Source organism: Nannospalax galili, unplaced genomic scaffold (assembly GCF_000622305.1).
Source record: "Nannospalax galili isolate Female #2095 unplaced genomic scaffold, S.galili_v1.0 scaffold76, whole genome shotgun sequence".
NCBI lineage: Eukaryota > Metazoa > Chordata > Mammalia > Rodentia > Spalacidae > Nannospalax > Nannospalax galili.
In genome coordinates this window covers 3,460,799-3,483,457 of record NW_008339767.1, presented here as the reverse complement: position 1 = coordinate 3,483,457, position 22,659 = coordinate 3,460,799, and the positions used below count along the sequence as shown (strand labels likewise).

At 39.5% G+C, this 22,659-nt stretch overlaps 1 protein-coding gene across 2 annotated transcripts in view; it reads left to right on the top strand.

The window, feature by feature from the left end:
* The window catches only part of Lgr5 (leucine rich repeat containing G protein-coupled receptor 5), a 146,999-nt gene that overhangs the window by 51,583 nt on the left and 72,757 nt on the right, over positions 1–22,659 (top strand). For both annotated transcript variants that reach the window (XM_017798552.1, XM_017798551.1), the window contains exon 2: positions 13,041–13,112. In XM_017798552.1, coding sequence (XP_017654041.1) covers positions 13,041–13,112 — 72 coding nt within the window. The remainder of the gene's footprint in view (positions 1–13,040; positions 13,113–22,659) is intronic.

The window sequence follows — 22,659 nt, the reverse complement described above, 5'->3', positions numbered from 1 at the left end:
AAGTGCCAGACGTTACTATTCTGTAAACATGTTAGAAATATAATCAATAGGGCTAATTTAAATGAGAGTGGAGGTAATATGAAAAAATAAGCCTCAGGTTTCTAGATTGGTTGACTGAATAAAGATACAATAGTCATGACAAGAAGGTTTGGAAGAAAAAAGAAAATAATGATTTCTACTTGAAATTATTAAATTTTGGAGAACTGGTGATTAGCCACATGGAAAAGTTCAGAAAGCTGTTGAAGATCTGGAGCGCAGGTGACAGGTCAAGGCTAGTGATTGTTCCCAGTGTTAATTCCATGTGGCTAGAAGAGATTGTCCAAAAAAGATGTACATAGATGAAGAAGAGAGCAGAGTAGATGGAGCTTCTGTACCCTAGACACAAACTTTTGTGATGAGTGTGATGGTGCGGTACTTAGAAATAAAGTACTATGCTCTCTTGGGGGAAAACTTGATTGTTCTTGAGAAGTTTTGAGATATCCAAAGTCATTATATGAAATGATCAATAGCAAGATAGGATCTCGCTATTTTACTAGGTTTTTCTCTGGCAGCTTATTTGAAATGTGATCAATTAAAAAGCGCTGGAACAACGTCAGCCTGGTCTCATTGTTGACAAAGGTATCTGGCAGAGAGCTAAATATTGCCAGCTCTATCAAGACAAAATTAAAATCACTATAGGTAGACAAGATAGGAATTGCACTCTGCTGCTAAGGAAGAAAATACTTTAACGGCAGCAGAGAATAAAGAATCTTATTTCTTCTTGTTATTGTTTTCTTAATTTAACAGTAATACTTTAAACAGGGACTAAAGTTGACAATTGATTTGTGTATCGAGCACTAAATATAGAGAGTAAAACTGGATTTTAAGACAGTGTTATTCCCTCCCACAACAGATCCACTAGAATGATAGAAAAGATACTTTACTAAAAGAAGGGGAGAAAAGGAAACAGAGAAAGGGAAGAAGGAAGAGGAGAGCAGCAGCACCTCTGTATTTGAACTTGGGTGTAGGAGAGAACCTTTTATGAATGAGAGTCTTTGAGAAATCCCTAAGACAGAAAGAGATGGAATCAAATGAAGAGGGACATACAACCACAAACAAGAAACCATGTGGAAGATAGGCATAATACAAAGAGGGTTTCTTGGGGTGGGAGAGATAGCTAAGCAGTTAAAAGCATTGTCTGCTCTTGCAGAGGACACAGGTTCGATTCCCAGCACCCACATAGTGACTAACAACTATCTGTAACTCCAGTTCCAGGGGATCTGGCACCCTCTTCTGACCTCCACAGGCGTTGTACAACATGGGTGCCAATGAGTCAGGCATTCATGGAGGTTGCTGTTCCTTGGGAAGAACAATTTTATTCAGTATATGGCAGGGAGAGACACTTGCATCCTGTGAGGAGAGATGGAATGATAGATAAAGACTGCAAACACAAAACAATGCCAATAAGAGTGGATTACAGAGACTGGATAGATGGCTCTACAGTAAAGAGTATAACACTACAGTAAAGAGTATAACACTCTTGCAGAAGACTTGAGTTCAGTTCCCAGCACCCATTGTAGGGCTGCTCACAACCTCCTATAACTCCAGCACCAGAGGATCTGATGCATTCTTCTGGCCTCCATGGGCACTGCACTTATACTCAGACACACACTTATCCACATAATTAAAAATAAAAGTAATTGGGGGAAGGGGGGTTGAGACAGGGTCTTCCTGTAGCCCCAGCTAGCCTGGATCTCACTATGTAGATCAGGCTGACCTCAATCTCACAAAGCTCTACTTGCCTCTGCCTCCTGAGTGTTGGGGTTAAGAATTCAAATATAGGATTGGAGAGATGGCTCAGTGGTTAAGAGTACTGTGATTAAAAGTGTGTGCCATGACACCCAACTAAAAGTGAAATCTAAAAAAAAAAGAAAGAAAAAAGAGTTAGTTACAGCTAAAAAAGGATATGATATTAAAATCCTGTTTGTTTGTCTGTTTTAATAATGAGCAAGACTGACCAGGCTTATACCTTGAAAGGGAAGATGTTACCAATGTAGGAAATAGGAGTGCTCATAGAGTGTCTTGGTTCCAACTGCTGTAACAATTTAACATTGGACTAGATGTCTTAAGAAACAAATATTTAGGGCTGGAGAGATAGCTTAGTGGTTAAGAGCACTGACTGCTCTTGCAAAGAACATAAGTTTGTTTCTCAGTACCCACATGGTAAAAATAACAACCATCCCTAACTCCAGTTCCAGGGAATTTGACACCCTCTTGCGGCATCTGTGGGCACTGCATGCATGTGATGTACTTACATACATGCAGGCAAAATGCTCATAGATATACAAATAAATAAATTTTTAAAGAAGCCGGGCATAGTGGCGCAAGCCTTTAGTCCCAGCACTCGGGAGGCAGAGGTAGGTGGATTTCTGTGAGTTCAAAGCCAGCCTGGTCTCCATAGCAAATCCAGGCCAGCTGGGGCTACAGAGAGACCCTGTTTCAAAAAGACCAAAAAAAATTTTTTTTAAGAAACAAATATTTCTTTCTCCCAGCTTTAGAGGGTAGGAAACCCAAGATCAAGATACCAGCAGATCCAACATCTGGTGAGTCAGATTTCCTCAGTTCCGGATGGCCCTTCTTCTCATTGTGTCCTCACGTGATCAACAACAGAGATCTCCAGGGCTGTTCTCATTAGAACACTAATCCCATAAGGAGGGCATCATCCTCATGTCCTGATTACTTTCGAAATACCCCATCTACCAGCACTACCCTTTGAGGACTAGGAGTTTAGCATATGAATTTGTGGAGGAGGGGGGATACATTCAGTCCACAGCTTGGAGTGATGTGGTGCTATATGTAAACTACTATAGTATAAGACCCCTGAGGAAGGCTGGCAAGGAGGAGCGCATGAGTACAGTAAGTGGGAGACAAAGGGGAAACAGAGTTTGGCCGGATTCATCTTTGGTGGTCCATGAAGTCAGAGGGAAGGTATCCCAAGGGCATGATGGGAGTGGTTGTTGATTAAGAGGTTTGCAGCAACTAGTAAAGTTGGAAACAGTTCCCAGAGGAGTAAGTTGAGCAATAGCAAATAACAGGATTGTGCAGTAGTGTTGGAAACTCACAAAGACCAGAAATTTATAGACACTACTCTGTACATTTGTGGGTTTATCTTTTCTAGTAGCACTCAGTACCCTGGCATAATCACAGAGAAAACAAATGCTGGTGTTCTTCCAGAGCTGGCATTTTGCCAGGAGACTGGAGTGAAAGATGAGAGCTAAGGAGTTCAGAGCGCCAGTGAGACAGCGATCCAGGTGATCAACTGTGATCTGAGCCAAACTGCTCAGCTGAGGCGTGGTTCTCACTGCAAGTATCATAGAACTAGACGTTGAAGAACAGAATTAAGGTAGAAAGATGGGACCTTGTCTCAGAACCATAGGGGTCTACTGAACTGTATCTCGAATGGTGCAGGCAGATCACAGGAGAGAACTAATTAGGAAATGGAAACGGAAACACACAAGACAGGTTCTGAAGAGTCTATGGTGTCTAGGCAACATTTCCTCAAAGAGGTCAAGAGCTGAGAAGAAGGAGATGGGGAGTCAGAGTCACCCTACACATCCTATTTAGCTGCTGAGACAGGTCGGGTCATGCACAGAGGCTGCTAGACAGGACCTCAATTCTGGACCAAACCACATCACATCTGCCAAGCCATTCACCCTGTTCTGCAACTGCTGTTCTTTTTAAGTTAAAATGTAAAGTAATGTGTTCATTATGGCATTTTCATACATGTATGTCATTTTACATTGTTGCTCATCTCTTTCCCCACTGCCTCCCCTCCTGCCTAACCAACCCCAGACGGCTCCCTGCCTCCCATTTTATCTTTCCAAAGAACCAGCTGTGGGGGGGGGCTAGAGAGATGGCTCAGCAGTTAAGAGCACTGACTGCTCTTGCAGAGGACCTGGGTTCAATTCCCAGCACCCACATGGTGGCTACAAACCGTCCTTAACTCCAGTTCCAGGGGAATCCAAAACCCTTTTCTTACCTCCATGGCATTGCTCGACACAGGTGCCCTCACATATATGCAGGCAATACACAAATATACATTAAAAAAAAAAAAAGAACCAGCTCTTGGTTTGATGAATTGGAGTATTCTTTTAGTATTCATTTCCCCAATTTCTTCCCTAATCTTTACTATTTCTTGCTACCTAATGCTTTGGGGTTTGACTTGTTCTTATTTCTCTACAGTCTTGAATTGCACCATTTGGTTATCCAGTTGCAGTCTCTGATTTTTTTTTTAATGTAAACACTCACAACTGTAATTTTCCCTCTTAGAACTGTCTTAGCAACAGTTCTGGTAGGTTGTGTTTCCATTTTCATTTTGCCCTAGAAACTTCTAGGTTTATCCCACTATTATTTGGTAAGATACAAGAAATGTTTGTTGATTCTTTTATACACACTGGTTTTGTAGAACTAGGCTTACTTTGTAACTTAGAATGCATTCTATTTTGGAGATGGTTCTGTGGGCTACTAAGATGAACATATATTTCATATCCTTTGAATGGAATATTCTACAGCTATCTATTGGGCCCATTTGATCTATGATGTACTTTAAATATGAAGTTCCTATTTATTTGATTTTTAATTTCAATGACCTATCTAGAGATGAAAGTGGGGTACTGAAATCACCCACTATTATTGTATCAGAATTACCAGAACTTTATGCTCATTAGTGTTTGTTTCATGAAATTGAGAGCCCCAACATTTGGTGCATATATATTTGTAAATATTATGTCTTCTTGATATATTATTCCCCTTATTATTATGTAGTGACCTTTTATCTCTTCAACACAATTTTGATTTGAAATCTGCTTTATCAGATAGCAGAACAATTGTGCCCACTTGTTTTTGGTTTCTACTCACTTGACAGGTTGACTTTCATCCTTTGACTGTCAATCTGTAGATGTCCATTAGTGAGATTGGTTCTTGAAGACAAAAAAAAAAAAAGTTCTAACTTTCTAATCCTGTCAGCTAGTGTGTGTCCCTCATGATGAGTTGAGGTCATTTGCACTTGAGGTTATTATTGAGAGATGTTTACTAATGCCTGTAATTTTATGGGATCTTTCTCTGATTGGTTGGAATATTGTTTGTTCTTGTCTTTATCTCTGATTAGTGTGAGTTTACTGGGTCGGGCATAATAGTTTCCCTCCTGGCTCTCCTTCATTTATTTGCTTCTTTCCTTAAAGTTATTCTTTCTTGTGATTTTGTAACTGTGGTTGTGTTTTTCTCCTATGTATAATATTACTTATAATATCTATTGCAGTATTGAGTTGATGGTCATGAATTGCCATAGTTTGTACTTGCCTTGAGCTGTTTTTATTCCACCATCAATTTTTAAATAAAACTTTGCTGGGTATAGTAGTCTCAGTTGGTAGTTCAGAGCTTACAATATGTTGTCCCATACTTCCCTGGCTTTAGGGGTTGCTAATATTAGCTCCCATATTATTCTGATTTGTTTACCTTTGTGTGTGAGTTGGTGTTTCCCCTTATAGCTGGTAATACTTATTTTATTTGTATTTCTGATATTTTGAATACATGTCATGTGGAAGTTCTCAGATCTGCCTATATGAGTACTAAATGCTTCTTGAGTTTGGGTGCCCAGTTCTTTCTCTAGATTTTGGAAATTTTCTAATATAATTTTAGTTTTGTGACTTAGAATGCAGTCTATTTTAGAGTTGGTTCTATGGGCTGCCGAAAAGAATATATTCAGTTTCCATTGGATAGAATACTCTGTAGATCTCTACTAGGTCCATTTGACCTATAGTGCAGTTTAAACCTGATGTTTCTGAAGATTTTGTTTTGTTTTGTTTTTTGAAACAGGGTCTCACTATATAGACCAGGCTGGCCTCAGACTCAGAGCAGTGATCCACTTACCTCTGCTGCCCAAGTGTTAGGATGAAAGGCATGTGCCACTGAAATAGGGTGTTCAATTTATTATCTCAGGGATTAAAGGCGTGTGCTACCATGCCTGGCTCTTTTATTTTTAATTTGGATGATCATCTAGAGATGACAATGTCTTTAGTTTTCCTCTCTCTTGTCCCTGGGTCATGGGCCAGAGTTTTAGGAGTTTTGTCCTCCATTGATGTTGAAGGGTACTGCCACTCAGCTCCTTCCCATTCCTGGTAGTCTTTTTTCTGTTTTGTCTAGTCTGTTAGTAACTTTTTTTTTCAATCTAGCCCACTGAATTTTTCATTTTCAACATTTCTATTTGGGTTTTTATTAGAAAAATCTCAATTTATGTGATGAATTTTTCTTCCATCTTGGTAACTTTTTCATTGTGTTGTTGATTTTTCACATTCATTTTGATGACCTTTTCTTCTATGTTGCTGACCTTGATCACAAGATCATGAATTGGATTCATCTGCTTGTTTGTATTCTGTATGAGTTCATTGTTCATTTTTATTAGTAAGCTGTGGAAGTCTTCAAGTGGAATTTTTCCTTGTCTTTGATTTCAGTAGTGGCAGAGTTAGGGTCCTTTGGAAGAGTGATGCTGCTTTCGAGGGATTTTCTTTCTTTTTTTTTACTGCTTTCTCTGTCTCTGTCTCTCTCTCTCTCTTTGTGTGTGTGTGTGTGTGTGTGTGTGTGTGTACGTGCATCACATTCATGGGGGGTTTTTTAATTTTTTTTTATTGAATTTTCTTACTTGGGTTAATTGAGGTGAGAAAACCGACCCTGAATGTAGGTGGCATCATTTCATGTGGACTCTGCACTGAATGAAAAGGACAGAGGGAGCTGTGCAGCCTGCGTGTATATATTCAACATTGCTCTCTGCTACTTTACTGAGGGTACAATGTGGCTAGCTGCCTTAAGCTCCTGCCACTGTGTCTTCCTACAGATGATGTACTGAAACCTCACAGTGTGAGCTGAAGTGAAGCTTTCCCCCTGGCCATACTTAGTTTTTCTGTTGCTGTGATAAACACCATGGGCAAAAGTAGCTTGGGGAGGAAAGGCTTTATTTATTTCAGTTTGCACCTCCAGGTCACAGTCCATCACTGAGGGAAGTCAAGGCAGGAACTCATGCTCAGCTAGCTTTTTTAAACAGCCCAGACCTAGCGATATACTGCCTGTGGGCTGGACCTTCCTACATTAATTAGACATCAAGAGGATGCCGCAGAGGCATGCCCACAGGCGGCTCTGTTAGAGGTAATTCTTCACTGAGGTTCCCTCTTCCCAGGTGACTCTAGATTCTAGCAACTTGACAATAAAAAGTAACCACTACACCCCTTAAATCGCCTTTGTCAGCGCATTTTATGACAACAGGAAAACGAAGACACCTTCTGCCTGGGCCTTCCCCATAACACTTGCACACTAAGTCTCATAGGCTTCAACCTTCTTATCTGGGGCTCTTGGGCAGAGGGAGGTAAGCTGTGTACACATCACTCACCTAAACTAGGAGCAAAATGCAGTCAAGACACGGCAGAAAATATTTGTAGAAAATGAATGTAAATGTCATTAGGTTCTGCCCTGCTGGCATTCACTTCTGGTCTCCTTAGTCTTCTCAACACGTCTTCCAGGGATTTGAATAAGATGCTGAAAATTCTGTTTGTCTTGGCTTTTGTTCACTTTGAGAGCTAGAATCGCTCTCATTTTGCTGTGATTCTGGATGTAGACAAAGAGGGGAAGGGAGGGGAGAGCCGGACTGGTCTGAGCATTCTACCAGGACAGCGACTTCGGAAATAATGTTCTAGTGACTATGGTGTGGTCTAGTAATTAGCAAAGATGAACAGGCTCATTAATAAAGGCAGAGTTCATACCTCGGGAGCATGCTGGTGGCAGGATCCCGCATGAAGAATTTCTCCCTAGGGAAGCTTGGGAACAGTGTCAGACACTGTTCTCTGCATGCTGTAGAGACATGACAGTAAGCAGGGCTGTGGCAGCAGGTTTTCACTTGCCTGGTCTCCAGTTCAGGACTTTCTGGAAAACCCAGTTTTCTTTGCCCACGAATGATGGAGGCAAAGTACAACCTACATTTCTTGTTGTGGGAGATGGGACAAAAGGGTTCATTTGGGTTACACTTCCAAGTCACAATCCATCACTGAGGGAAGCCAGGGTCGGAACTGGGGAAGCCAGTGGAAGCGGAGTTGCTTGCTGACTTGTTGCCGGGCTCATATTCAGCTAGCATTTTTATACAGCTAAGGCCCATCAGTGCAGGGGTGGCTCTGCCCACAGTGGGCTGGGCCCTCCTACATCAATTAGCTTTTTACAGCTCTTGTTTTTTATTGAAATTTATAATTTGCATACAGTGGAGTTTGATGGAATTTGATCCCTCCCCTATCCACACATTCCCCCCACTGACCCCAGCCTAATTTAATGCACTCTCAGACCTAATACCTTCTATCGAGTCTGATTTGTGTCCCTAAATATCCTTCAGTGTGTGTGTGTTCAATGCAAGGATGTACTACCACACCCAGCTGACAAATGCTTTTTTTTTTGGTCTTTTTGAGACAGGGTGCCTCTGTAGTCCCATCTGTCCTGGAACTCACTATGTAGACCAGGCTGGCCTTGAACTCACAGAGAGCTGCCTACTTCTGCCTCCCAAGTGCTGGAATTAATTTTTAAAGGAAAGATACTAAAAAAGCAATACCTTCAATCATGGTATATTAGTTGCTTTTCTTGTTGTTGTGAAAAAAAATAACTGATAAAAAGCAGCTTAAGAATGTTAAGTTACCTCACAGTTCTTCATGGTGGGAAACTTTTCTTTGCAGCATGAGTATGAGGTCACTAGTCACATAGTATCTGCAGTCAGGAAGCAGAAAAAGATGAATGTCAGTGCCAGCTCTCTTCTTTTTTTCAATTCTAGGACAGTAACCCATGAAATGGTGCCAGTCACATTCCTATGTCTTCCTTCCTCCATTAAACCTTTCTGGAAATATCCTCATAGACACATACACAGAGGTGTTTCCATAGTAGTTCTAAGTCCTATTAAGTTGATAAGATTGAGCATTACCAGCTCACACTTTGTCAATTTGACATCTAAACAATCACTTTTAAACCATCACCTCCCACCTCTAAAGTCTCATGTGTGTCACCTCATAACACAAAGTGCATTTAACCCATCTCTAAATGTTCCCAAGGTCTTTATAGTCACAATACTGTTAAAAAAAAAAAATACTACTGGCAGAGGCAGGTTTTTATTTTGATATATCACAGTGAAAGATTTATCGTCCTCTTTTTTTTTTTTTTTTTTTTTTTTTTTTTAAAAAAAAAAAAAAAAAAAAAAAAAAAAAAAAAAAAGCCCAATGTCTTTCCTGAGACTCAAGACAATATCTTAACTGTAACTCCTTATAAAATCAAAAAGCAAGTTACATATTTCCAATATGTAATAAACATCCCACTCCAAACGGGAAAAATGGGAGGCAAAGATCAGACCAAATCAAGACTGAAACCCAGCAGGACAAACACCAACTGTTAAATATCCATATGCAGCATCTTGGACTTATGATGAAATCGACTGGGCTCTAATGGCCTTGGGAAGCCCCACCCCATCAGCTTTGTCACCTATAGCACATGTAACCTTTGTCTTAGGCCCGCTGTGCCCCATACCTGCAGCTTTCCTCAGAGGATATCCCATGTTCCACGCATCTCCAACATCCTGAGGTCTCCATTGCAACTTAAGCTTCATCTTCCCAATTTCATGCATGGCTTCTCAGGGTTTCCTTGCACAGAATCCAAGCCTGCCATACGTATTAGCTGGCCTCAGCAGCTCTCTAAAACCTTGGCACAAGCCTCCATGACCCCTTCATTCTTGTATCTTTCATGCCTATAAATCCAGTGTCACCACATGGGTGATGCTGCCAAGTTTTTCTGCTAGCTGAGCATGTAGCCTGGCCTGTTGGAGCACAGTTGTAGGGCCTCTGTGTGTTAACCCTAGGGAAACACTTCTCCAGAGGTTGTTTTTGAGGAAGGAATCACTTAGCATTCTTAGTTTGAAGGCTTTCTCCCTTTCAAATGAGATTTTATTTTCACGATTTGAAGCCTTCAGTGTAGAATCTGTCTATTGTTTACACTTCCTTCCTCACCAAACTTCACATCTTTCTTATCTCTCTACTGTGTCTCACTGTAGATCTGAAGAAGAGCTGTGAGTAGTAGCCATGCCACAACTCGAACACTATTCTGCCTTGAATTTTCCTCTGCCAAAGAAATGAAATTAAACCATTACTTTAGAATTCAGCCTTACTCAAGTTCTCAGGGCAAAGGCAGAATCAAGTCAGATTCCTTGCCAGAATATAACATGAATAGCCTTTAGCTCCCATTCCCAGCAGAATCCTTATTCCCCTCTGAAACCTCATTAGCCAGATAAACATTGCCTATGTTTCTCTCAGCATGCTGGTTTTCAACACTCCCACTAGAATAGCTCATTAAGCTCTGCTTGAAGTCTCAAGAGCTTCTCTAGTCCACATCTCCAAACTCTTCTAGGTTCCACATACAAAACAGTTCCAAAGGCCTAAGAATCACATGGTCGGGTTTATCAAAACAGTGACCCCATTCATTGTACCAATATTCTGTATTATTGATTTTCTCACTGCTGTGACAAAATTCCTGACAACTAGTGAATGGGAACCCCAGATTCAAACCCAAGGAACTGTTCTCAGACTCATCTGTACTCTTTCTCCTTCCCTGGACTCCTTCACCATAAAAAGAAGTGCTCCAATGGGAGCAAGGGGTGGAATTCTTACATACGCTTCACTCCTGGGAGCCTCAAAAACTCAAATAGGGAAGCAAACATTAAAATGAGGTAGGCTATTTATGAATCTCCACAATCTCCCCTGGTTCTCCTTTCAGATTTTTTTGCACGTTGACAAGACTGATGTTTGTCCCAAACTGATTTGCATATCACACAGAAAGATATAAGAGAGAAAAGTCAGTTCTATTCATACCAGTTGACTGGATGTAAACTGGTTTGATCTCAGTCTCTAACAAATATGTTCCAAAGGCAAACCACCGTGCTCCTTGTAGGAAATTAGTGGGTAGAATTAAAAATGGGTGAATATCCCTGGGAATATTAAACCTTTTCAGAGATTATATGACCACTTTGGTGTAGCCAGAAACTCTTTTGATCAGCTTAATGCTTTGCTATTTGGTAAACAGAGCAGTAATGCTACTTCAGAGAAATGTTTGCACACAAAAAAAATTTGAAATTGTCATTTATTTGATTATCTAGACAATGCCAGAAAAATCCAGGTTTAAAAAAATATGTACAAATTTTAGCCTATATTTATGGTGCCATTAAGTTTTAGATTAAGAATATAACATTTATTTGACTTTGTTATTATATATGAATAGATATTAAAATTAACAGTAGTTCTGGAGTTCCCATACTCAAACATTTAATAAAACATTATTTTTCATGGACATATTTGTTACTTTTTTGAATGTACATGTGTGTGCTATACATGAGTGTGTGTACATGTATTTGTATATGTGGGGGCACATGTGTGTGCACAAGCAAGTGTGCACACATGTGCACATGTGTGCTCATGTATATAGAAGTGTGAACTTGACCTCGGGTGTCTTCCTCAATCACACTCCACCTTACTGAGGCAGAATCTCTTGCACAGCCCAGGCTTGCCAGTTCCAGCTGGTTCAGCTAGACAGACTGCTCCAGGGATCCCCTGCCTCTGCCTCCCGGGTGCTGGGATTACAGGTGACTACCACACCTACATAGCTTCTACATAGGGGCTGGGGATCCAAACTCTGGTCTTCATGCTTGCATAGCAAACACTATCCACTAAGTTGTTTCCTCAGCCCTGTGTTTGATACTTTTAAAAAGCAGATGAGAGACGGGCATGGTGGCGCACGCCTTTAATCCCAGCACTCGGGAGGCAGAGGCAGGCAGGTCTCTGTGAGTTCAAGGCCAGCCTGGTCTACATAGTGAGTTCTAGGCCAACTGGGGCTACTGGGAGACACTGTCTCAAAAAAGACCAAAAAATAAAAATAAAAAAATAAAAAGCAGATGAACAGCTTTTCACTTCGCAGCATCACTGAGTTCAAGCTAACGTTTGCTAAAAGAAACTGTACTGATACTGAAGTCAGCTGGGTAGTTAAAATGGGTATGTGCATTTTAGTAACAGGAATAATTTAGACTGGAAAGAGACTCACTGTCTAATCTCAAGATAAATTTTAAGTATGGAAACCCAGTCTATTATAACAGCATTTGTCCTTAATCTTCAGGATAGAGCAATAAGTCATCTCTTTCCAAACCTGCACCAGCTCTATGAAGTTTGAGTTGGTCTTGATTAGAATTTACCCAACTGTCAGTCTTTGGGCTTCTGAGATACAAATGGGAAATACCAGGGATGCTATAAGGCATGTGAGAGACAGTAAAGAAATAGAGAAATAAAAACAAAATAAAATCTAATTACACGGACTTTCACTTAAAACAAAAATTGATTGAGTTCTGCCCTAAGTGGCTTGTTGTTTCCTGTGCCAGGAACTACTGTGCAGGCCCAGCAGGAAGTGTGCACAGAGCAGGATCACCTTACACCCTCGTTTTATGGTTCATTTCACTTATTTAATGCAATCCGAGAACCTGCAGAAGGAGCATGTTCGATGAGGGAATAGGCTTTTTGTCTTGTTTTGTTTTGTTTTAAATTTCTTTGAATCAAAACATTTGTTTTTACAAGGTGCTTAAAATCCCAGAGAAACGGATGTCTAACGTTGCCTGAAGACATTTCCCTTTGTCACACAATTGAAAGCAAGACCCAAAGTTGAGTTACGTCTGCTTCCTTTGCTGTCCTACTCACATAATTTTAAACATGACGAATTACAATCATGCCCATGAATGGTCTAAGTCATTTTGAATTCCATGCACACTCTTCCTAGGGTCTCTAATTCGAGACCCTGGTGCTGGAAGGTTATATATTTAAGATGGAAAATCATCATTCATTTGTCAAGCAAAGGAATGAGTTCATTTTACTGTCTTGCTTGGAAATGTGTGAACTGAACAGCTGGATTTCCTTGCAGTGGCAATACTCTGCTCCTCACATGCTGTCTGTCTTCCCCTCCAGGGACCTCAGTATGAACAACATCAGTCAGCTGCCCCCGAGTCTGCTGCACAGCCTCCGCTTCCTAGAAGAGTTGTAAGTATCACTGCAGTCTGGATGCATCCAGTCAACACTGAACACATTCTTGAGTTTGTCTCTCATACTTGCTGTGGGAACCAGATAAAACAAATCAGGGAAGCTGTCAGCACCAACAACTTTGGCACATGAGGAAACACTTAGGAGGGAGAAAGAAAAGACTTGCTTATGATTCTGGAAATCAACTTGTAAAAGAGTTTACCATGAGGCTACAACTTTCTAAGGTGAGACTGAGCCAAACAAATTAAAATTTTAAAACAAAGCCTGTTTAAAAGAACTGGATAGCTCTTTGGAAATAGTTAAGCAGCAGGATATTAAAAGTTTGAATACTGGTTCATGTTTATTAAAATAGCAACTAAAGCTATAATCAAAACCAAAAACTGCTGCTTGGTTCAGTTTGCAACTGGGAGAATTGAGTCCACATTGCATAGCACCAAAACTTCTTGTCCTAATCACTTTTAATTACTATTTCCCTACTTTTAAATTTAGCTTCCCTCAAGGCTTCAACAGAGAAAACATGAAATCCAGAAGACTTAAAAACAAGCTCTCTTAAACTCACTATTAAAAAGATTTTTTAAGGAGGAAGATAAAATTAGTTAATGATATACAGAGTAACCTTGATTAAGTCTAGTGATCACTTTCCAGAAGATGAAAAAGAACTGTACAAACCAAAAATCTTCATTTGCAAATTCATTTGATCCCCTAACCCCGTTGAGTGATGGAAGCACTGTACCATAATGGTCCCTGTGAAGGATGCTTGGCACCATCAGTTGGGTAAATCCTCTGATTGTTGATTAAAGGAATTGTTTCAGCAATGACCTCTTTTGAAAATATGTCCTTTATAAACCCTAAAGTCAGGGTCCAATTTGAAGAGTAATTCAAATCATTGATGCACCACATGATCCACCATGGGAGGTGGAATGTTCTGTCATAACCAAATTGCACTACACTGATCGTTTCTTCAAGAGGATAATAGTTCCAAGTTTTCCCCATGAGTTTTATCTGTTTCTTCTTAGTGGCATTATATTTTAAAGAAATATTATTATTCTCACTATTGAAAGCAGTTGAATATGACCAATTGCTTATCAAATGGTGTGGTGGGGAATCTCAATGCTATTTTGTATAGCAAGTTTTTATCATTTAAGGAATACATTCATTGTTGAGTTTAGACTCCTCTTTCTCCATTGCTTAGTCTCTCAAGTCATTTCCATTGCTACAACTTAACCTTCCAACAGGCTAGGGCTAGCTGTCTTAGTCATGGATGGTACATAATAAATAATAAAATTCTGAAGAATAAAAGGATAGAAAAGTAAACCACGCAAAAGAAGCTTCTCATACGTGTTAACTGCATTTGTCAATAACTTTAATGAGTATTTTAACCAAATCTCAGACATCAGAAGTTTTTGCTTAGCTACAACTTTCTTGTTCTCCTTCCTCCACACAATTAATATACAAAATTTAGCCCATCGCACTCATATTTCTAAGGTATGAATTGTGTGTCCTTTCCTCTTTTCATTTAAATATCGCACAGCACAATGCTTCCCTTCTTCCCCAACACATAACCTCAACTTTAGACCACAAACTCAACCAATAAATAATTCACTTCCCCAAGGACTTTGTTTAATAGAGTTTCCTCCCTGGGTGACTAGCTCATTCAAAATAACTCCTCTTTCTTCATGAGGTGAATGCTAATTCTGTTCCAAGGCCAGTTTATCAAAAGAAAACTGAGGTTAAAAATCATCCACAAAAGGAAGCAGGCTGAGGGGCAAGGAGGAGAACTTCCATTCCAAATCCTGTTCTTCTGAATAGCCTCATCTCTATCTCTCTAGACACCATCAAATACCTTCACTATAGAACCACAGATCTTCAGAATTAGAGGTAACTCTTTAAAGACCAGTCTACTTTCTCCAGCTGTTCTGCAATTCCTTCTGCTGAAATGACTGACTTACAGAATTTAAAATCAAGACTGAGACCCATAGATAGTTCAGGGGGAAAGTCATTTGTTGCCAAGCCTAAGGACCCAAAGGGTAGGAAAAACTGACTACAAGTTGTCCTCCAACCTCCACACCCAAGCGGGCTGCACACACAAATAAATAAATAAATAAATCGAAAAATATTTTAATGAAAAGAAAACTGGTTTCTCGTATACAATTCTGTGTTGCGAACAAATGATGTTTTAAAGATGTCATTCAGTAACAGCCTGAAAAAAAGATCAATTTTATTTGGTTTATTTCTTTGTTCCAAGGGTAAATTTAGGGGTGGAGTGTTTAAAAAAAAAAAAAAATACCCCTCTAGCAGAGAGTTTTGATTATGACTTCATTATATTGCTTTGTTTAAGTCTATGTTTTATTTTTGGAACAAAAATCTTCAAAAATAATAGTATAGGGCTGGAGAGATGGCTCAACAGTTAAGAGCACTGACTGCTCTTGTAGACGACCCAGGTTTGCTTCCCAATACCCACATGGTGGCTAACGACCACTCATCACTCCAGTTTTAGAGTACCCATACCCTCTTCTGGCCTCTTCAGGCATTGCATGCATGTGATGCACTTATATACATGATGGCAAAACACTCATACACATTAAAAAAAAAAAAACATTTAAAAATAATAGTATAGTAAAATGACCAATAAACATGAAAAATACTCAGTCTCTCTAGTCATCAGAGAAATGCAAATTAAAACTACATTAAAATCCCATCTTATCTCAGTCAGAATGTTGAGTCATTAAGAAAACAAACAACAGGGGCTAGAGAGATGACAACTAATCTTGCAGAGGATCCAAGTCCTCATCAGGAGGACTCACAATCACCTATAACTCTAGCTCCAGGTAATCTGATGCCTCTGACATATACATTGCTGGTAGGAATGTGAACTAACCCTCCAGCTTCTATGGAAATCAGTATGGAAATTTCTCAGAAAACTAAAATTAGATTTACTATATGACCCAGCTATACTACTTCTGAGTATTTATCCAAAGGACTCTGAGTCAACATACCACAGAGATCATTACACATCAGTATTTACTGCAGTATGCACACATACTTATAATTTCTAAATTAAAATGAATAAATACTTTTTAAAGGGAAATCGATGCCAGACATGATGGCACATGCCTTTAATCCCAACACTCAAGAGGCAGAAGCAGGTGAGTCTCTGTGAGATGGAGGCCAGCCTGCTCTATATAGTGAGTTCCAGGGCAGCTGTGACTACAGGAAAACACTGCCTCAAAAAAAAAGAAAAAAAAATTTGATGGGCTGGAGAGATGGCTCAGCAGTTAAGAGCACTGACTGCTCTTGCAGCAGACCTAGGTTGGATTCCCAACACCCACATGGGAGCTAACAACCATCTGTAACTCCAGTTCCAGGGTATCTGACGCCTTCTTCTGACCTCCACAGGCATTACAAAACAAGGTGTGCTTACATACATGCAGGCAATATACTCATACACATTAAACTAAAATAAGTAAAATATTTTAAAAATAATTGTACATATATAAATACATACCATATTTTGTAAAGCATTTTCCTAGAACAAATTAATGACTATTTAAGCAACCTGACACAGGTGGTTAGAAATGTCTGTGTAATGTGTATGCACGTGTGTGTGTGTATGTGTGCATACTTTATAACAATTAGGGTATTATTTGACAGTATAGCTTTACATTCAATTTATTCAGGTCATCTTTAAGTTTTATTTCTTTGTAGCCAAATAGGTTTCTATAGACAGTGTCAGTAATAAAAACCCCATACTAAAACCATCTTTAAAAATTGCTATTAATGAAGTCAAGTCACTGTTCTTCCCTAGCTCTAATTACCCAATGCATCATTTCCCCAGTTTACTTCGTTTAACTGTTATAAACTGTGTAGACAGCTGTGGTTCCCCCCTCATCCATCGCTAAAGCTTAACAAAGGTGCCATAGTTCAAAATCTAGCAAGAATACATAAAGCCGTACAGATACTCATGGAGTTAATGTTTAAAAAAGAGTATATCTCTGGATAAAGTGTCTTTCTGGAGCAAATATTTAAGAAGAATAAAAGCTATCACAGTAAATGATCTCCCTCTCTCTTTCTTAACATCCAAAGGTATTTGCCATTCCACAAGTTTTGGCACATTCAGCTTTTCTTTGTTATTTGTTATTTGTTATTTTTTATGACTGCAAGGTGACCAGGTGTGCACAGGCTGGTAGTGATCTCCTAGCACAAAAGAGAGAGAGAGAGAGCCTTTTCTGAATTTAGGGAATCTGTTTCCCAGAGTGAAGTACACAGCACCTATCTAGCACCCTAGGCACCCTGACTTGGCTGTACCGCTTTCTAGTATTTATCCTCACAGGCCTTGGAGGACCATGTGTGAGCCACTCTGCCTATCTTTCAGGATGTTTCTGACAATCAGATTTGAGCAAACCACAGTTTACATTTTAAGTTGTTGCAATGAAATGCAAATACCTTTTAACCTCTTCCTGTTTTATGAGCCTGATTTCCCAGGAAACCTGGGATTTGTGAAAGAAAAGCTGTTTTCCTGCTTTCAGCTTTAATGGATATAGGCAATGATGACAGATAATTCTTTACCAAATTTTAACAACCTGAGAAGTCATTGCATTTGTCTCCAACGTTACTTCCCCAGCTCTGTTCACTCAGTTCTGCTAAGGACTTTGTGTTCTTGCTCTGTGGACAAACAAAAGATTCTGTGTTTTGCCTTCAAAGTGTGGCTCAGAACTTAGGAGTTATCATGGCAGATGGTGTCTATTGCTGGCATCTACAAGTTAGAGTAAACTTAGATTGGTATTCTGATTAAACTGGGGAGTTGTTTCCATTTTAAATATTCTTAAGGCCTTTATTTCCAACTAACATCTTAAAATCTTCCCAGATTTTAGGGCTATTGGAATCAAATACTCGATTTAGAAAAGAAACATGAGAGGCTCTAGGGAGGTCTGTTTTTAAGTTATCATTGTTCCCTGGAACGGTTTGCTCATATTATGGTTGGCTTTGAAGAATCACTATATAAATAGTAGATATCTATTATTACAGATGAAATTTGGAATGAGAGATACCTCCAAACATTCTGAAAGTGTAATTCATGCTTATTATTTTACTTCCTTACCACATTACTGAAAATGGTAAAAGCTGTCCTGCCTGTCTTTTGAGACTTTTAATATTTTTTTTAATTATGTGTGTGTCTATACGTGAGTATGTGCACAAGAGTGCAGTGCCTGAACAAACCAGGAGAGGATGTTGGATTCCCTGGAGCTGGAGTTATAGGCAGTTGTGAGCTTGCCAGAATGGGTCCTGGGAATTGAATTCCAGTCCTCTGCAAGAGCAGCAAATTCTCTTAATCAATGATCCATCTCTCCATCCCTGAGATTTTTTTTAAAAGAATTGTGATAAACTACAACATACATGTTAACTTATGCTTACAAAGTGAAAACACGGTTGTGCCCAGAAATAATCTTCATGCCCTTGTCACAGTCATCACTTATCTTCTTCACTCTGACAATTGATTTAAGACTCCATTGTTACTTCCTAGCAATGATTTTGATTCTCTCTGAGTGATTACCATACAGCCAAATATACATATTTAGATAGCTTACATTGTGTGTGTATCTTTTGTTGACAATTAGAGCACTGTTTTGAAAATTCTCTCTTTCTCTGTTTCTCTCTGTCCTCTTCTTCATTGCTGCAGCATTCCTTTCTCCCCAAGCCCCAACTCCTATAAAATATAGATGTTCACCCAAATTTCTCCACTAGTTTTATATATTTTTACTTCCACCATTCAACATGTGGAGTGTGTGAGTATGTGAGGGGAACAGTATGTGGGGGGATCTGGGAGCCACAGAAGGAGACGCTGGAAACATTAGAATAAATAGGACTTGCTGTGGGTTATTCAAACTTCTACTCTTGAAGAACTTAAAATTCTTTGGAAGAGACTGATAATTTGCTAATTGTGACAAGAGTAGTAAGGATCACAAACAGGATTTAGATAAAGACTAACAAAGTACTCTAGTTTTCTTTCTGTTACCATAACAAAAACATTGTGACCAAAAGCAATTTGGAGAAGAAAGGGCTTATTTCCATTTACACTTTCAGGTAACAGTCAGGACTAGAACTCAAGCCAGGAACAGAAGGAGAAGCCATGGAGGAATGCTGTTTACTGGCTTGCTCTCTCTGGCAGGTGCTCAGCCTGCCTTTTTATACAGCCCAGGACCACCTTCCCAGGGGTGGCACCACCCACAGTAGACTTGGTCCTCCCACATCAATCAACAAACAATCAAGACATTCCCCACAAACATGACCACAGGCCAATCTGATCTAGGCAATCCCTCATTTGAGACTCCCTCAGGCAACTGTGAACTGTGTCAAGTTGACAGCCAAAGCTAACTAGGACTCAGGGTGGTAAAGAACAAAGGTCTAAGAAGGTGACATCTAAACTAAGATCAGAAGCCAGGGGAACGGGGATGTCCTATAGCTAAGACAGAGCATTTAAAGCTGAGGAACAATGTGAACAAAGATCCTGAGACAGGAAAGAATGATGTATTTGTAGATCTAAAAGATCAGTAAGACTAAAGCAGAGGGAGAGAGAGGGGAAATGAGGGATGAGGATGGAGACACAAAGACCAAATCCTGCAGGGCCAGTCAGGCCAAGTGTGGAATTCCGTAAGAGCAGTGGGGACCATTGGAGGGGTGCATGCAGTTACTGAAACAAAATGATTCTTTTTCTCTTTTTGAGACAGGGTATTCTTGTAGCCCCAACTGGCCTGGAAATGGCTACATAGATCAGACCGGCCTCACTCTCACAGTGATCTGCCTGCCTCTGCCTCCCAAATGCTGGGATTAAATAAAGGCATGCACCACCATGTCTGGCTTGATTTTTTTACCTTAAAAGATTTATCTCATTTGTGTGTGAAAAACAAACTAGAGAATTATGGAAACAGAGAGACTCATTAGGAGGCCAAAAAAATTTGGAAGACACCCAAGAAATATTTCTCATGTATAGATGCCGCCCAAATCTATGTTACTTGTTCAGATCTCTTTTGTCTTAGATTGACAGATTGGTGGATGTCAGTATGTTCTGGACAGCACATTTGAACCATCTTGTTATTTATTCTCCTAAAGTCATTCTTTATCTGTGTTTTTGGAAATGGAAAATCACATGCCCTTCTCAACCTGGTAAATCAGAAACTCTGGAACTAAGCTCAGGAAATTGCCTTTGCAAGCTCTCTGGGCGATGCTGATGCCTGGTAAGTTTGCAGACCACTACTATAGGTCAGCATTCTTGAAACATAGTACATCAGAATTACCTGACGTGAGTCACATATTCCTAAGTCCATCACAGAACGTGTTCAGGTGGACAGAGGCTAGGAAGCAAATACCAAAAATGAGTTTTTGGAAATTCCCAAGTGATGCAGACTCCTCTGGTTTAGAAGAATTGGAAACCTTGAAAACCTCTAACTAGTAACTATTTAAATGTCATCTCTACCTACTGACCCCCACCCCCAAGTTCTTTAAAATTCAACATGTTTGGAACCAGACTAATTCATGTATCATGTTCCCCAATAAACTTTTTCTTCTGCCTTTCCTGCTTTCTACCAGCATTTGTATTTTATAAGCGTCTTATGCCCATTTTACCATCTGTAAAAGGAGAATAATAGTGTCTTTTGTTTAATAAGGTCATTATAATAATAGCAGTATGTATGTAAAGTACTTACCATTGCACCTAGCATTTATGAATTGCTTAATAAATTACGGCTACTATTTATATGTCCCAAAGCATTGTAATTGCTTACTAAAAATGCTCAAAGAAATTCTTGAATTTCAATGTGATGTGTATGTAGATAAGAAGGAATAGCCTTCAGTTGTTTTTAGTCTGGCTACCTAATGGCTAACTACATTGGAATCGTTGTGCCAGATGTGAAGAAACCATAGCGTGATGCCCAGCTGTGTTTGGAAACAAGATTAATTATCTTGATTGATTGATCAATAAATATCTCTTGAACTCCCTGTTCTGTGTAGACAATAAGATTCTTAGCCTTAAGAGTCAATCATTTAATCAGATAAACTACACATCAAAGGGCAGAAAATTAACCTCTACAGGCAACATTGGATAGAATATATCTGTGGACTAAGGTGATTAAAGAAGATTTCATAATGGAGCTGAAATTGAACTTCATTAGCCTGTGTTTGGGAAACCACAGGTCTTTATGCTCATTAAAGCTTCTCCCAACTGCCTGAAAGAGTTCATTTATTCAGTTCGGGGGTCCTAGCCCTCAACAATTCTTAGCCCTTGAACCCTGAAATCTGAATGTTCTTGATCCTATGTCATAATTAAAGCAAAGTGCACAGCTCATGAATGCATGGTCTTAAAAAGGAAGCTTTGGGGCTAGTGTTGACCAATTTGATGTGTTTAGCTTATTGAGCTAGAAAAGGTGAAATGGCTTTCACAGTTTTTGAGCATTGTGATTTATGAAAGCACACTAGGAAAGATTTTATTCTCCACTGGAAAGAAAATCAATTAAAAGGATGCTGTTATCCTTACAAGACTATGGAATTGTCTTCAGCAGACTTTCCCAAAGGTGCATATAGCAGGTTAAACTCAGAAGCCCCTGGGCTCTTCTGCTTACCATGGACATTTTACAAGTGAAAACCTATCATGGTAGGCTTGGCCAGTTATAATGGCAATGTGAATGTGTTCCTTCCAACAGAGGCAAGATCAGCAGATTTTATCTGGCTGTTTGATTCATCCTTTTTCTGCCTAACTCTTAATATGGTCCAGACACTTGGCACCTATAGGGATAAATCTAAAGCCAAGCCTGCAAATGTGATGGTCCCAAAAGCAACATGAGAAGAGTAGTCAATTGAATTAATCAATGCACATTGGTTTTATCTGACTAATAGTGCTTTCATCACTCTTCTGTTTTTGAATGTCACTAATTGTATCATTATCACACTTTCAGATAACTTTATTTTGGAACAACTTTTTTCAAGTGAGAATATTTTGAAATAAGGGAATAAAAGACTGCAGAAAGATCATATTTAGATGATACTTGAATAGTAATAATTCAGACAAATTGTAACCCAGAAGAATAGAAATAAATTCAGAAATAAGGGGCTGGAGGAATAGCTCAGCAGTTAAAAAAAAAAAAAAAAGCACTTTCTGTTCTTCCACAGAACTTGGATTCGGTTCCCAGCACGAACATGACAGTTAACACTTGTCTTTAACTCCAGTTCCAGGGGATCTGAGGCCTTCTTCTGGCCTCCATGAACAATGGGCACCAGGCACACACATGGTATACTTACATATGTGCAGAGAAAGCACTCATACACATAAAATAAAAATAGATAGCCAGGCGTGGTGGCGCATGCCTTTAATCCCAGCACTCGGGAGGCAGAGGCAGGCGAATCTCTGTGAGTTCAAGGCCAGCCTCCGTAGTGAATCCAGGACAGCTGGGGCTACAGGGAGACCCTGTCTCAAAAAGACCAAAATAAATGAATAAATAAATAAATAAATAAATAAAATAAGTAAAATATGTTTTTTAAATAAAAATAAATAAGGTTG